Source organism: Quercus suber, unplaced genomic scaffold (assembly GCF_002906115.3).
Source record: "Quercus suber isolate HL8 unplaced genomic scaffold, Cork oak 2.0 scaffold_689, whole genome shotgun sequence".
Lineage (NCBI taxonomy): Eukaryota > Viridiplantae > Streptophyta > Magnoliopsida > Fagales > Fagaceae > Quercus > Quercus suber.
In genome coordinates this window covers 33,322-47,983 of record NW_027070130.1, presented here as the reverse complement: position 1 = coordinate 47,983, position 14,662 = coordinate 33,322, and the positions used below count along the sequence as shown (strand labels likewise).

The window sequence follows — 14,662 nt, the reverse complement described above, 5'->3', positions numbered from 1 at the left end:
ATATTTATAGGTCTTATATAACCTCATAGCTTAAACACTTTTCCCTTTAAACCCCCAAGCATTTTGTGTATAGAACTATGTCAATTTAGTTACAAGGCATTTGTCAAGGAAAAGGTACGAGTAAATTTGAGAATTTACAAACTTTGTGTCTTTTTGCTTTGGGAGGGGTGCAATATGTAATCGATCACATACTACGTCGAAAACAAAACCAACCATAACAGGGGAACCAAGGTGCAGTTTGGCCTCAACGTCTGCGTCTGGAGGCTGCGTTTTCCTCCTTTTTTTTTTTTTGGAAAGTGAACAGTAAAATCACATGATTTTACTGTACAGAGACAAAAAATACTGTTCATGCACTGTTTGACACTGTTCACGCACTAAAAAATATTAAAAATGAGTTTCACGGTACTATTTACACATTTAAAAATTATTTTGCTACAGTATTTTCAGTTTTCAGTTTTCAGTTTCAGCAACAATAAGTTCAATCCAAACGGACCCCAAATATGGCCATTGCCGAATAGCAAGAATGTGACATTGTTTGTCCCTACATAACAATGCAAAGTCATAAAAAACTACCTACTACATTCCTAAAAATCATCAAATTTATTTTTAAGTTATCGTCATCAACTAGATTCAATTGTTTAAAGAAATATTCAACGACAATCACAGCAAATAATTCTTATGGAGTGTAAGTAACTACATGCAAACAAATAAACAGTAAAGTTAGATCACAAATTAATATACCTTGTAAAATTTCTGATTGGAACTATGGAAACAAACAAAAATGTTGGCCTATAAACCAAGATAATCGACCAATACCGGCTATATTTTAAAAAACCCATTGATGCATTCAAATTAGCATTGACCATAGCTATAATGAAAAAGACAATATTGCAGATTACAGTATAATAGGCTGCCGATATTCTAAGAGGAGTTAACTATGCATATATAAATATTGGATACATTTGAATATAAGGGTGAAAATAATAGCAAAAAAGTTGGCCACTTAGGCTAGAAGGAGCATTGGAAATGGGGGCCAAAGATAGCATTTTCAGATATGCAGATCGGGTGGACATGTTGTTCATGTTGTTTGGGACTTTGGGTAGCATTGGAGATGGGTTGCAGAACCCTCTGATGATGTTCATTCTACTCGATGTGATCAATGAATATGGAAGTGGCAAAGCTTTGACAAACGATGTTGTAAATAAGGTAGGCGTAACGTTGATCAATTCTCTCATTTAATTACCTTATTGTCTATAATAACGTGAATCACATTCCAGTCACCAGTGCAATAGTTTTGAAGGGTTGTAACTAAAAATTAAAAGTTTGAATGATTTTTTTTTTTGATAAAGGCAAAATGATAAAAAGTTAATAAGTGAAATTTTTGTGAAAGAGATTCTCTTATCCACTAAGAAAAATTTTCATATGAGCCTGTCTTATACAATATCTCTCTCACAGAAATGTGAGACCTTCATGTTTGTGAGAGAGATGTTGTATAGGACGGACGCAAGAGATACTTTCTTTGCCACTCATATTTGTGTTTTTTAGGTTCTTGTTGTTCTAAACTTTCAGTTCTTCTACTAGTTAGTAGTATTTATTTATTTATAATTTATTTAAACACACCCACAATATTAGAATTGTTTATGGAGCTATGTTGTTGCCATAACTTGTGCCACAACTTCGCCAATCACAACTTGCCACATGAGCAAGTTATAGCACAAGTTATGGCACCAACATTACTCTTGTTTATGGGATTGCTTATCCATTAATGCTGCCACTCGTATTTGTGCTTTCTTGGTGGTGGTGGTTGTTGTTCTAATATTAGTATTTATTTAAAGCAAGAGTTTATTTTTCAAACTTTAAATCACAACTTGCCACTATCTAAATACCAAAGGCAAGTATCACATGCCTTTAAGGCGGTTAAAGCAATATAACAAACATAATTATTGTGAGAAGTAGTTATACGTAAACATTCAATGATAGGTTTAGCACATCTAAAAAGACATAGAGAACAAGAGTGAAAAGATACAATTCTCATCCTAGTTGCTTTAAAGAAACACAACAAGAAACCCATGACAATAGGGGTCAAGGATCAACTCTAGGTAAAGATACCTAAAAACAAGAGCTAACCCGCTCTAATACCAATTGAGAGTTTTTTGAGACCCCTTAAACAGATTGTTTAACCTAATTTATTAACCAAGTGATTACTTAGATTAATTTTCAGATCTAGGTTAAAAAAAAAAAAATCATATCATGCAAAGTTATGGAAAGGTAAATAACACCACGATATGATTACTTAGGAAAACCAATAAAACTAACCTGGAGAGGATTTAACCTAACTACTTTTAAGCTAAACCAAATCTACTATAAGAAAATTGAAGTTTTTACAAAAGATTTAACCCTAAATCTAATGCTACCTTATGTAGTAACTTACTGACTTGACTACGTGCAAGCTCTGAATCCACGGACTCCTTCTCTTCTTAGATTAACATCAACACAAGCACACCATTGCTTGTGACTTTGAGACTCCACTCAAAGGTTTCAGATCACCATCAATAGTTGATCTTGAATGCAGCAACTAGTTCTATCAATCCTTGATTGTAGTTTAAGCTCCAATAGAATCTTGTGTAGTTAGAAGGTACAGAACCTCTCAAATCTCACAAAGATTAACACACAAGTCTTCCAAAATTTTCAAAATGTAGCTAGGGTTTTATTTTTATATGTGTAGAAGTTTAAGTGTAACCTTAAACGTTTTTGTTGTGATTGGATTGAAATAACCTTCTGCAAAAAAAACCTATCTGCGATTTTCGATCAATCGGGTCTATTTCTCGATCGGTCGAGAATGACAAAACTTGAATTCTCTTTTCTGTGACCAACTGGACTTTGCAATCTTGAAACACACTTATTTAAGCACACTCTAAACACTTAGACTAGACTAGTTTTGCTCTCGGTTTGCCAACACATTACAACCATGATTCTAAACACTTAATCTAAATCTTTAGAACCTAACACGACCCATTCTTCTACTATACTCTAACATCGTGGCCCAACAAGGAAAGAATGAGTGACCCACTTTCTGAGTTGAGAGGCCTCAAGACCTTCCAATAATTCATGAGCAAAGAAGTTCAATGCCAAGCTTCCTATTCTTGGGCTATGTTTAATGATCACTGAGACCAAGAAAAAGAGACACACGAAGCACCACTTTCAGAAATTGAGAAGAATTTTTTTTTTTTTTTTGAGAGAATTGAGAAGATGGAACAAGGGGGTTTAAAAGGCAAGTTGATTTGACAAAATACGTTCAAGATGTTAGGGATGGCAATTTTGCCTCGCCCTGCTTGACTTGCCCCTCCTCGCTTCACCCCGTGTGAGTTTTCCTTGCCTCGCAAAGGTGGTGGGGCGGGGATGGGGCGAGATTTTAGACCCACACCACGGGGCTGGGCGGGGATGGGTTTACACTTTTTACACCCACCCTGCCCCACCCCACCCCACCCTTTTTTTTTTTTTTTTTTTTTTTTTTTTTTTTTTTTTTTTTTTTTTTTGTCTTTATTAGAAAAAAATTTATATCCTATTGAATTACTGGTTTCATTCATGATTCATACGTCTTTCTCAACTTCTCAACTTACTTTTCATCATGAACATAATATAATTTTTTTTTAATGAGGTACGGGTTTGAGGCTTTAAATATTTGTGTTTGTGTCATTGTTTTTGTAATTTTGTGTGGGCATTTGGTTACTTAACAACACTGCTTCTTTATGCTTGTCAAAATCCATATCGATTTTACAAGTTGAGTTTTTGTTTTTGTTTTTTTTTGGAGAGCGAGGTGATGAGGAATATGTTTCCCTATTAATATTGGTTTGATTGTCGATATGATGGCATCAATCATGTACTAGCTCTAGCTAATCGTTCTCGTTCTCCACACAAAATTTATATACAATTTAATTTAGTTTTCTGTATTTTTATTAAAAAAATATAAGGTACAGGTTTGAGACACAAAATGGGAGGAATTAAATAATGCACACTACTGAGTATAAATGAGATTTGTTTTAGTGTTTTTTAGGCCAATGAAATATAAACATTTGGATAATATTATTTAGTTTTTGCTAAAAATTAGTTTGATTTGATAGGATAAATTTATTTATAATTTCAAGTATATTTTTATTATTGAAACATGTCATTTTATTTGAAAAAATGGTAATAGTTGTAGGGAAAATTAACAAAAAATAAAGTTTTACGATGTAGGGCGGGGCCTTAGGAGGTGGGGATGAGGCAAGAAATTTTCCCTCTCATGTAGGGATGGGGCAAGAAAAATCCATGCTGGGCGGGGGCAAAGATCTCATCCTTCGGCCCCACCCTGCCCCATTGCCATCCCTACAAGATGTTACTTCTAGACAAATTCGATGAATCGAGCTGACAACCCAACTCAAGATATATGTGAGAGCTTTGTCCAATAACTAAAATTTTAGTCAAATTATAATTATTTTTTGGTAGAAATAAAAAAGGTTAAACGAAAGAGGGTGACATCTCTTATAGAACTATGTCTCTTTGCACGTGGGTCAAAAACAAGGGTGTTTTATTACCTACTTAAGTTGCTCTTAATGGAAAATTTGAAAGGCTAAGGGGGCATTGCCCCCTAACTTCACTTGTTTCGTTCATTTTATATGATTTTTTTTCTGTAAATTTTATTTTACATTTTCTGATATTGATACGGTAAAAAACACAAGTTAACTTAAAATGTTTTTTTTTTTTTGGTTGTTATTGTGGTTAATGGAAAACGTGTTTTGTGGTTCATAGAAGTTAATCCAATAGAGGGGAAATGTTTTCACATACATTACATAATGGGTTTTTTTTTTTTTTTTTGAAAGCATAATGGGTTGAAAAACTATCGCATATTAAACTTTCACACTACAAAAACTCTCCCAATAGTAACTTATGTCTCTCTTTTCCTTCCTTCTTCTCTCCACTGGCTGGTAATTGACTTAATTGACCAATTATTGATCACCGTTGACTTCTTCTCAAATGACATTTTTGCACAAACCAATCGCTTTCTTACATAATTTAATTTCTTGCATAGATTCCGAATTTGAGTTTTTCCTCATTTGTGACTCCCAAATGTCCTAAAAACAGAAAATATTTTTTTTATTTGAGGTTTTGTTATCGTGAATGAAAAATTTTATTCATATATTTATTTGGAATTACAAGAAATATAATTGATTTTTTTATGCAAGCCAAACTATGGAAAATATTTTCCTGCTCATTTGAGTGTTGCAACCAAATACAGAAAAACTAAAAAATGTTCTCAAAAAACAAGTGATTTTCCAAAAACATTTTTTTGAAGAAATAATCCCATCATAACTTTTCTTTTATTCTTCCTCAGACAACATGTATTAGGATCATCTCTATTTCATATCATTTTAATATGGAGAGTGATAATTTCCTGGTGAAGATTTAGTTTAGTTTAGTTTAAACTAAGCTGTCATTCCTAAGCTGTCATTTATTTTAAAAGCAAATGGTGTTCATGGTGATCTCTCAATTTCAAAGTGAATGGAGAGAATTCACTTCCCTCTTCGTCGTACATGTTGCTACCTAAGTTAGAAAAACATTGCATCCTTAATGTGATTTTCCAATGACCATGAGAACCCCTTTTATTGTATCATGTATTTTTAACACTTTGGGCAATTTGAGAACTTGCTACAATCGTTTCCATTTTTTCAGCATGCGCTCAAGTTGCTTTATGCTGCAATTGGAGTTGGATTTTCTGCCTTCATAGGTATGCTGCAATTTTTGTTAACTTGATTCCTTTCAGGAATCATCTTTTGCTTTAAAAAAAAAAAATGAAGAGAGTCACATAAATATTAGTCCTTAACTATGTTTCTTGTTTTGTTGTGGTTAATATTTGCTTTTGCAGAAGGACAATGTTGGACAAGAACTGCTGAGAGACAGACCTCTCGGATGAGAATGGAATACCTGAAATCTGTCCTTAGACAAGATGTTGGTTTCTTTGACACTCAAACTGCTAGTACTTCAACAACCAACCAAGTAGTGACACTCATTTCCTCTGATGCCAATTCAATCCAAGTCGCCTTATGTGAGAAGGTATGATTTCAGTGACTCCCTTATTAGGCTTACTATCCAGGAAGACAGAGATGGAAATCCTCAAAATCATATTTTAAAATTGCACAGCACAAGAAGTCCCATCATGAATCATTTTCAGAATTATGTATCCTAAATAATTTATGCATTCATATAAAGATGATAGCCCTTTACAACTGGTTATAACTATACTTCTTGAAATGAATACAACTTCTGTATTAGTACTTAGTCATATTTCATTTATGTTATATCATTTTCTGAGTAAGCTGGTTTTGGACTGCAATAAGTTTGTTATATTAAGAAAGAGTGAGGAGACAATGGTTGAAAAGTTTGGCTCTAAATATCTACCATGTAAATCTGGTGGCTATTAGATGATCTAGTATCATCAATGACAAGAAGCTGCACTTCCTGAAAGGATAGGCTGAGTACACAAAAGTTGGAATTTTTATCATTGTGCTGCTTGTTGAATTGGATTCTTTTTTAAATGCAGATACCTGATTGCCTTGCTTACATGTCAACTTTTGTCTTCTGCCACATATCTGCCTTCATATTGTCATGGAGACTCACATTGGCAGCTATACCACTCTCAATCATGTTCGTTGTTCCGGGGCTTGTCTTTGGGAAGATCATGATAGGCCTAATAATGAAGATGATTGAGTCCTATGGGGTTGCAGGAGGGATTGCAGAGCAAGCAATTTCTTCGATAAGAACTGTATATTCATATGTGGGGGAGAAGGAGACACTAGATAGATTCAGCCGTGCACTTCAGACAACCTTGGAATTTGGAATCAAACAAGGACTTGTAAAGGGAATGCTGTTGGGGAGCATGGGAATGATATACATCGGTTGGGGTTTTCAGGCTTGGGTTGGTACTTATTTGGTTACTCAAAAACATGAAAAGGGTGGCCATGTATTCATCGCTGGGTTTAATGTACTCATGGGAGGATTGTGAGTCTTTTCCTCACAACTAATTTTATATTTCTCACTTGTTGCTTAGGCTTCAACTTCTTTATTTCAATTTAGAATTAATAAATTTTGTTTTGTGATTTCAGGAGTGTTTTGAGTGCACTCCCATATCTAACAGGCATCACTGAGGACACAACTGCTGCCTCTCAGATTTTCGAAATGATTGATTGAGTTCCTACTGTAGACTCTGAAGATAAAAAGGGAAAAGCTTTATCGTTTGTGAGAGGAGAAATTGAATTCAAAGATGTATATTTTTGTTATCCATCAAGACCTGATACGCCAATCTTAGAAGACTTCAATCTTAAGGTTCGAGCTGGTAAGACGGTAGGTCTAGTTGGGGGCAGTGGTTCTGGTCAGTCCACAGTCATTGCACTACTTGAAAGATTTTACGATCCCATTGAAGGAGAAATACTCTTGGATGGATATAAGATAAGAAGACTTCAGCTGAAATGGTTGAGATCCCAATTGGTTCTAGTAAATCAGGAACCTGTCCTATTTGCAACAACCATAAAAGAGAATATACTATTTGGAAAGGAAGGAGCTACAATCGACAGTGTCATAAATGCGGCCAAAGCAGCGAATGCACATGACTTCATCACGAAGTTACCAGATGGCTATGAAACTCAAGTAAGCCTACTTTTTAGACTCAGAAATTGTTTCTTGTCTGCTATGTTTGGGTCAAGTTTAAGGTACTCCAACAAATAAAGACTAACAAGGAGATTTTAAGTATTTTTTAAGGCCTTCTAAAATTTTTTATGCAATTGCAGCAAAGATTGTATTGTAACTATATCCAAAAGCATGTGTGATAAATTGAGTAAGCTGCTTAATCCCCAAAACAGTTTTCTTATAACATTTACCCAATTGCAGTTGGTCCTTTCTTCCACAGGAATTACTATCTTGATTTGACTTTGAAGTATTTAATTTAGACACGAATTATGAACTTCGAAAATTTTTGAAATGATTCTTGTGGCAAGCTTATTTATGTGAATACTGTATAACATCAACTACTACGGTTTCCATAGGTTGGCCAATTTGGATTCCAAATGTCTGGAGGTCAAAGCAACGAATTGCCATAGCCAGAGCACTGTTAAAAGATCCCAAGATCCTGCTGCTTGATGAAGCCACTAGTGCGTTGGATGCACAATCTGAAAGGATAGTACAAGAGGCGATTGATCAGGCATCAAAAGGGAGGACAACAATCATCATTGCTCATCGCTTGTCCACAATTAGGACAGCAAACCTAATCGTGGTTCTTCAAGCTGGCAGAGTAATTGAGTCAGGCTCACACAATGAGTTGATATCAATTAATGATGGAGAAGGTGAGGAATATTCAAAGATGGTGCAATTGCAGCAGGTGGCAATGCAAAATGAAGCCTCTACCACTCCTTGTTCTCCAATAGAGGGAAGAAGCCACCACAAAATGAGCATCCACCAAGTCCAATGAGTGTGAGATCAAGCGTTCACAGTACTCCAATGTTAAACCCCCTTCAGTCAGGCATATTGCATGGGCACACCCTACTCCATCTCAATGCCATATGATCCTGATGATGATGATGATGATGATATATATTTAAAGAAATCTACCTATCCTCATGCTTCCCAGTGCCGTTTACTAGAAATGATTACGCCAGAGTGGGGAAGAGCCATGCTTGGATGCTTGGGAGCCTTAGGTTCTGGAGCAGTACAACCCATAAATGCCTACTGCGTGGGATCACATATATCGGTCTATTTCCTCAAGGATGAGTCTGAAATCAAGTCCAAATCCAGAATCTTGTCCCTCATATTCTTAGGAATTGGTATTTTCAACTTTATCACCAATTTCCTCCAACACTACAATTATTCAATTATGGGAGAAAGGTTGACAAAAAGGGTAAGGGAGAATATACTGGAAAAACTGATGACCTTTGAAATTGGGTGGTTTGATCAAGATGATAGCACAGGTGCAGCAGTTTGTGCAAGGTTAGCCACTGAGGCTAACATGGTTCGATCCCTTGTTGGGGACCAGATGTCATTGCTTGTTCAAGCAATTTTTGGGGCTTCGTTTTCTTACACACTAGGACTTATGCTCACATGGAGGCTATCCCTTGTGATGATTGCAGTGCAGCCAATAGTCATTGGGAGCTTTTATGCAAGAACTGTTTTGATGAAGAGTATGGCTGAAAAGGCTCGAAAAGCACAGAAGGAAGGAAGCCAACTAGCAAGCAAGCTGTCATTAATCACAGAACTATAACTGCCTTCTCTTCTCAGAAAAGAATATTGTGTCTTTTTGGTGAAACCTTAAAAGGTCCTAGGAAGGAGAGTATTAAACAATCCTGGATTTCAGGTTTTGGGTTGTTTAGCTCCCAGTTTTTTAACACAGCTTCGTCAGCTTTGGCATTCTGTTATGGTGGGAGGCTCCTACAACAAGATTTAATAGAACCAAAGCATCTTTTTCAAGCATTTTTAATATTGCTATTTACTGCATACATTATTACTGAAGCTGGGAGCATGACTAACGATTTATCTAAAGGAAGCAGTGCTATTCAATCAGTTCTAGCCATCCTAGACCGGAAAAGTGAGATTGATCCAGATGACAAATGGGGACTTGACATAAAAGAAGAATAAAGGGTCGTGTGAAGCTCAAAAATGTCTTCTTTGCATATCCATCAAGACCTGATCAAATGATCTTTAAGGGCCTAACCCTTAGATTGATGCAGGGCAAACAGTGGCACTAGTGGGGCAGAGTGGTTCTGGCAAGTCAACCATCATTGGCCTTGTTGAAAGATTTTATGATCCTGATAAGGGATCAATCTATATAGATGAACAAGAAATTAAGAACTATAATTTGAGAATTCTGAGGTCACATATTGCATTAGTAAGCCAGGAGCCAACTCTTTTTGCTGGAACAATAGAAAACATTTCCTATGGGAAAGGGGATGCTACAGAATCTGAGATAAGAAGAGCTGCTGTCCATGCCAACGCTCATGAATTTATATGGTACAGAATTACATAACATAATTTAGAAAAATTTCCCTTTCTAATCCTTACTATATCATTGAATTTTCTTGACAAGAAACCCATGATTTGATTTTAGCTACACCAAAAACATGTTATTAATTGTGTCAAACGTTTCTGAGCCCCTTAACCGGTCCTTTGAGAAAGAAACTTGAGCAATTCATGAAATTTAAGGAGGTAAACCAAAAAAAAAAAATCACCACCTAATCTTTTAGCCTCAATATTGGTTAGCCAAAAGAAAAATGAATAATGTACTAGAAAATGTCAGGCATCATAGCAAATGAAACTAGCAGCTTCCTTATTGATAACATATTCACATTTTATTGCAGTGGAATGGAAGATGGGTATAACACATTGTGGAGAAAGAGGAGCCCAACTATCTGGAGGTCAGAAGCAAAGAATAGCACTAGCTTGTGCCATCCTAAAAAACCCTTCAATCCTCCTATTGGATGAGGCTACCAGTGCACTTGATAGCGTGTCAGAGAACCTAGTTCAAGAAGCACTTGAGAAGATGATGGTTGGCAGGACATGTGTAGTTGTGGCTCACCGGCTATCAACAATTCAGAAAGCCGACTCCATTGCTGTGATCAAGAATGGAAAGGTTGCGGAACAAGGGTCACATAATCATTTAGTTTCTCTGGGTCGAGGTGGAACAAGGTGATGCATATATAAATAAATTCATCACTTATAATAGGGAAAAAAAAAAAGATTTTCATAACATAAGAAATATGTAATTTTATCAAGAACCTACCAATATAATGATGATAGTGTGACACTTACAAATTATAGTCTATACGATATATTAGATTTTCTAAATTATGCTATTTATATTTGTCATTTGAAAATATTTAATTTTTTTTTCAGTTTTTATTTTCAAGAAAACATAATGCATTTTACATTCAAATATTATATAAGGTAAAATATTTTGTAAATAATGTAATGTGCAGTTGGAATTTGTTTTTAGTACTCATTACAAATGGGTCATCCTATATACGTCTTGAATAGCCTAAAGATGATGCATATATAAATAAATTCATCACTTATAATAGGAGGAAAAAAAAAAAACTTTCATAACATAAGAAATATGTAATTTTATTAAGAACCTACCAATATTATGATGATAGTGTGACATAATTGTCAATGAAACAATCTTTTATACACAAACCTCTTCTCTCAAAGCACCACTGAAGGGAACTAAATGGACAGAAGTGGACCGATTGGATCGAGAAAAACTAAAGTGGACCAAATGGATCGAATGAACTGAATGAAATGAAGTAGATCAAAATGAACTGAACAAAATGGGGTGGACCAAATAAACATACTGGAATGAAGTAATCCAAATGGGCCGAAGTAGACAAAAATGAACCAAAGTGAACCAAAATGCTATAGTGATTTGGCTCAACGGAAAAATAATAATAATAAATACTACGTTTAAACTTTTAGATATTATATAGATATAAATTATCTAGTCTCTCTCAATGGTGAATTTGAAACCCCCTCTCCACATGGGAAAAAAATCACTAATTACAGTCAATTAATCCAAAAATATATCTAAATCCAATTATTTTAACTTTTTAATTTTTTTGATAATGGCTTAATCCACATTCAGATTCATGATGGTCAGCATAACAGTCCTGTCTAAAGAGTGTCATCTACAACTATGAATCCTATGCTGGTTACAATATGAAAATTTGACTCGACTATTTATAAAGAAGTTTAGTTGAGTTTCTTTTTTTTTTTTTTTTTTTTTTTTGCTGAATAGAAGTTTAGTTGAGTTTCATACATATTTCATACCAACCTCTGATAGGATTTATTAACATGGGTAGATTATTCGAATTTATACAATCTCAGCAAGTACATTATAAAGCTGTCACTTTTTTTTTTTTTTTTTGATACGTAAAGCTGTCACTTTTATACTGTGGAAACGCGCTAGGCTCAATTGATAGCTTCCTTAAAATCCAAGACGCGCTCTTATGTGGGACCGATTTTTCTCCCTACACGCTCCAATCAAAACCTCACGGGTCACGGCCCTCACGGACTAACCAATGAAACTAGTTAGAAATCAGAATAATTTTCCATGGTCAAGGTCAAGTTTCAAAATAAGATTAAAAAAATATCCCCTGTTTTTGTTTTTAAAGTAAAAACAAATTTTTTTCACTAAAGGGTCTTTCCAATTTATTTTTTTTATTATTTTTTTTTGAAAAGGGGGCCTTTCGAGGTTACCATTTTATTTGAGAATTGTTTTTTTTTTTTTTTTTATAGTTTATTTATATAACATGTGATAAAAATTAAAATTTAACTTCATTTTAAAAAGTTAGATAATCTAAACAAAAATCTAGCTTTTTAATTAGTTGCTAATCGATTACTCCAAGCTAGCATTTTACTTATAGATAATCTCTTGTTTGTAGATTTTCACACAACTTTTTGTCTAGCATTATTTTAAATGATTTAAATTCAGTTTTTTAAAATAATTTAATTTTTACCTTTTTATCTTATATTATATAAATATATTACCGAAATAAACAATTTTTAAATGGATACTAATGTTAACAAATATATTTTCTTTTCCAATAAATAAATTGTATTTTCTACGAAAACATTTCAGGTCAAGGTCTAGGGGAGATGCTATACATAATTACATATGTTATAAGAGAATATACTGTAAATTTTTTTTTAAGGTACGTAACATTGCTCATGTTCTAAATGATCAAGAATATATTCAGCAAAAAGAAAAAAGAAAAAGAAATATTGTTTGTTGAATGAAATATTGTTTGTTTCCCCATTAAAAAAAGAAAAAAAGAAATAGTACGGAACAAGATAATCTCATGGACCATGTCAGCGTTAGATTCCCTCTCTCGGTCTCAATTGTTCAATTTGCAACAAAGATAATGTCTTATTCTTATAATTAAAACTACGAAATGAGTAGGTGGGTGCTCCGAATTTTCCCCACCATTATTATTATTAAAAAATTTTTTTGAAGGGTATTATTATTATTATATTGATTAGTGGTATAATTAATAATCTCCACCACTTTTAGAAGTTCATATAAAGTTATAAACTATAAACATGCTTGCCATAAAAATAGAAATAAATAAAATCAAAGTGCTTTATCCGCCGGTCAAAGAACATTTTCGAGGACAAATCTCCAATTTTACATTTTGAATTCATTAAAAAGTAAAACAAAAATTGTATAGCAAATTAGCAATGTACCAGAAATTCAGACCAACCCCAAAAGATCACCAAGAATGGTAAAAAAATTTCATTTCCAACCAAAAGAATTCAACAATTCCATGTGTAAAAAGTGTTCCAAAAAATTCACAACACCATCTCTCCTAAACCCTAAAATAGCACAATTAAAAACAACAAAACCAACCTCCAAAAATTCAAATAACTTGAAATTATGGAAAAAAAAAAAGTCATCATCAAAAGTCAAGAAAAACCAAGACCACCGAACTAACCAAAGCCCCCATCTGCGCACAATAGCGTTTATGCCCTGATGCGCCTGACCGGAGCTTGATTTTCTTCTCGTAGGTTTTGATGCCTTGGTTATTGACATCCACATCAGACCCAACATCTAACTTGTGCCTCTTAGTCTTCCAAGCCATGATCTTGAACCTCACAGCCGTGGCCAAATCCACATGAAATTTTGCAGTCCCATTTGGATAAGTAGCCTGTGAAAGCAGTGTCTTGTTGAGCGCCAAAGACCCTGGTTTTGTGGCTTTTTTCTTGTGCCCTTGGTAGAACCCAGGAATGGTGTAGTTCCCCATGAGATGTGACTTATTGGGAAAGTCATAGAAAGTGAGGTTAATGGCGTCATAGTAAATCCCTTTGTCCTTGTTGCCATTCTCTAGTCTGAGCTCAATGACTAGGGTGTTGTTTGTTGAGTTTTTTAAGGTTGTGTTTAGGCCTGGGAGGTAAAAATATTGGATGTAACAGGTGGGGTTGTCTGTACGCAGACTTAGCCACATGAATAGAGCTGTGAGGCCGAGAGTGAATATGAAACTGCAACAACATCGGCAACATCCACCAGGCTGCGGATCAACCATGTTTGGTTTTTCTTGGGGGGGGGGGTACTATGACAAAGTGATGAGGAGCTAAGCTTAGTTCAGCTTTAAAGAAAGTGATGAAGAAGAAGAAGAAGAAGAAGATGAGGCTGTAAAGAGAAGCATATGTTTTGGGAATTATTGAGGTCTTGGTCTTTTTTCTTTTATAAAGCTATTGTACTATTTTTGTTTTATTTTTTTGTCGCTAGCATATGGCTTGTCACAATTGTATTGACTTTCAACGAAGTTCAGTGGTGATAAATAGGTAGTTGCTAGTGATTGTAGTATTGCTCTCTTTTTTTATTAGCATTTTCTGAGAAGTTACTTATTTTGCTGAATTTTCTAAGAAGTTACTTGGATAGGGGACTTTGTATATTAAGTATTGGGTTTAAATCTCCTAAGTTGGGTTCATACAGTTTAAAACATTTAAAATACTATTAAACATCAACAGTAATTTCCACTTTCAAACATTAGAAAAAGACCTAAAAGTTCCTCTATTGTAAAGAAATTTACTACAAATTGCTAGCTACCTATTTTTAACAATAATTAGTGTTTTGTATATACATTTTGTC

At 34.5% G+C, this 14,662-nt stretch overlaps 1 protein-coding gene and 2 pseudogenes across 1 annotated transcript; 2 read left to right on the top strand and 1 right to left on the bottom strand.

The window, feature by feature from the left end:
- Nucleotides 1–1,026: 1,026 nt before the first annotated feature.
- On the top strand, nucleotides 1,027–10,708 carry LOC111989429 (putative multidrug resistance protein; annotated as a pseudogene).
- LOC111989442 (small nucleolar RNA Z102/R77) lies at nucleotides 3,811–3,903 on the top strand (annotated as a pseudogene).
- A 2,573-nt stretch (nucleotides 10,709–13,281) lies between the features above and the next one.
- Nucleotides 13,282–14,250, bottom strand: LOC111992000 (protein NDR1). Its single transcript, XM_024023806.2, has one exon. It carries the CDS (start codon nucleotides 14,091–14,093, stop codon nucleotides 13,470–13,472), a length of 624 nt encoding a protein of 207 aa, XP_023879574.2. The 5' UTR covers nucleotides 14,094–14,250; the 3' UTR covers nucleotides 13,282–13,469.
- Nucleotides 14,251–14,662: the final 412 nt, after the last annotated feature.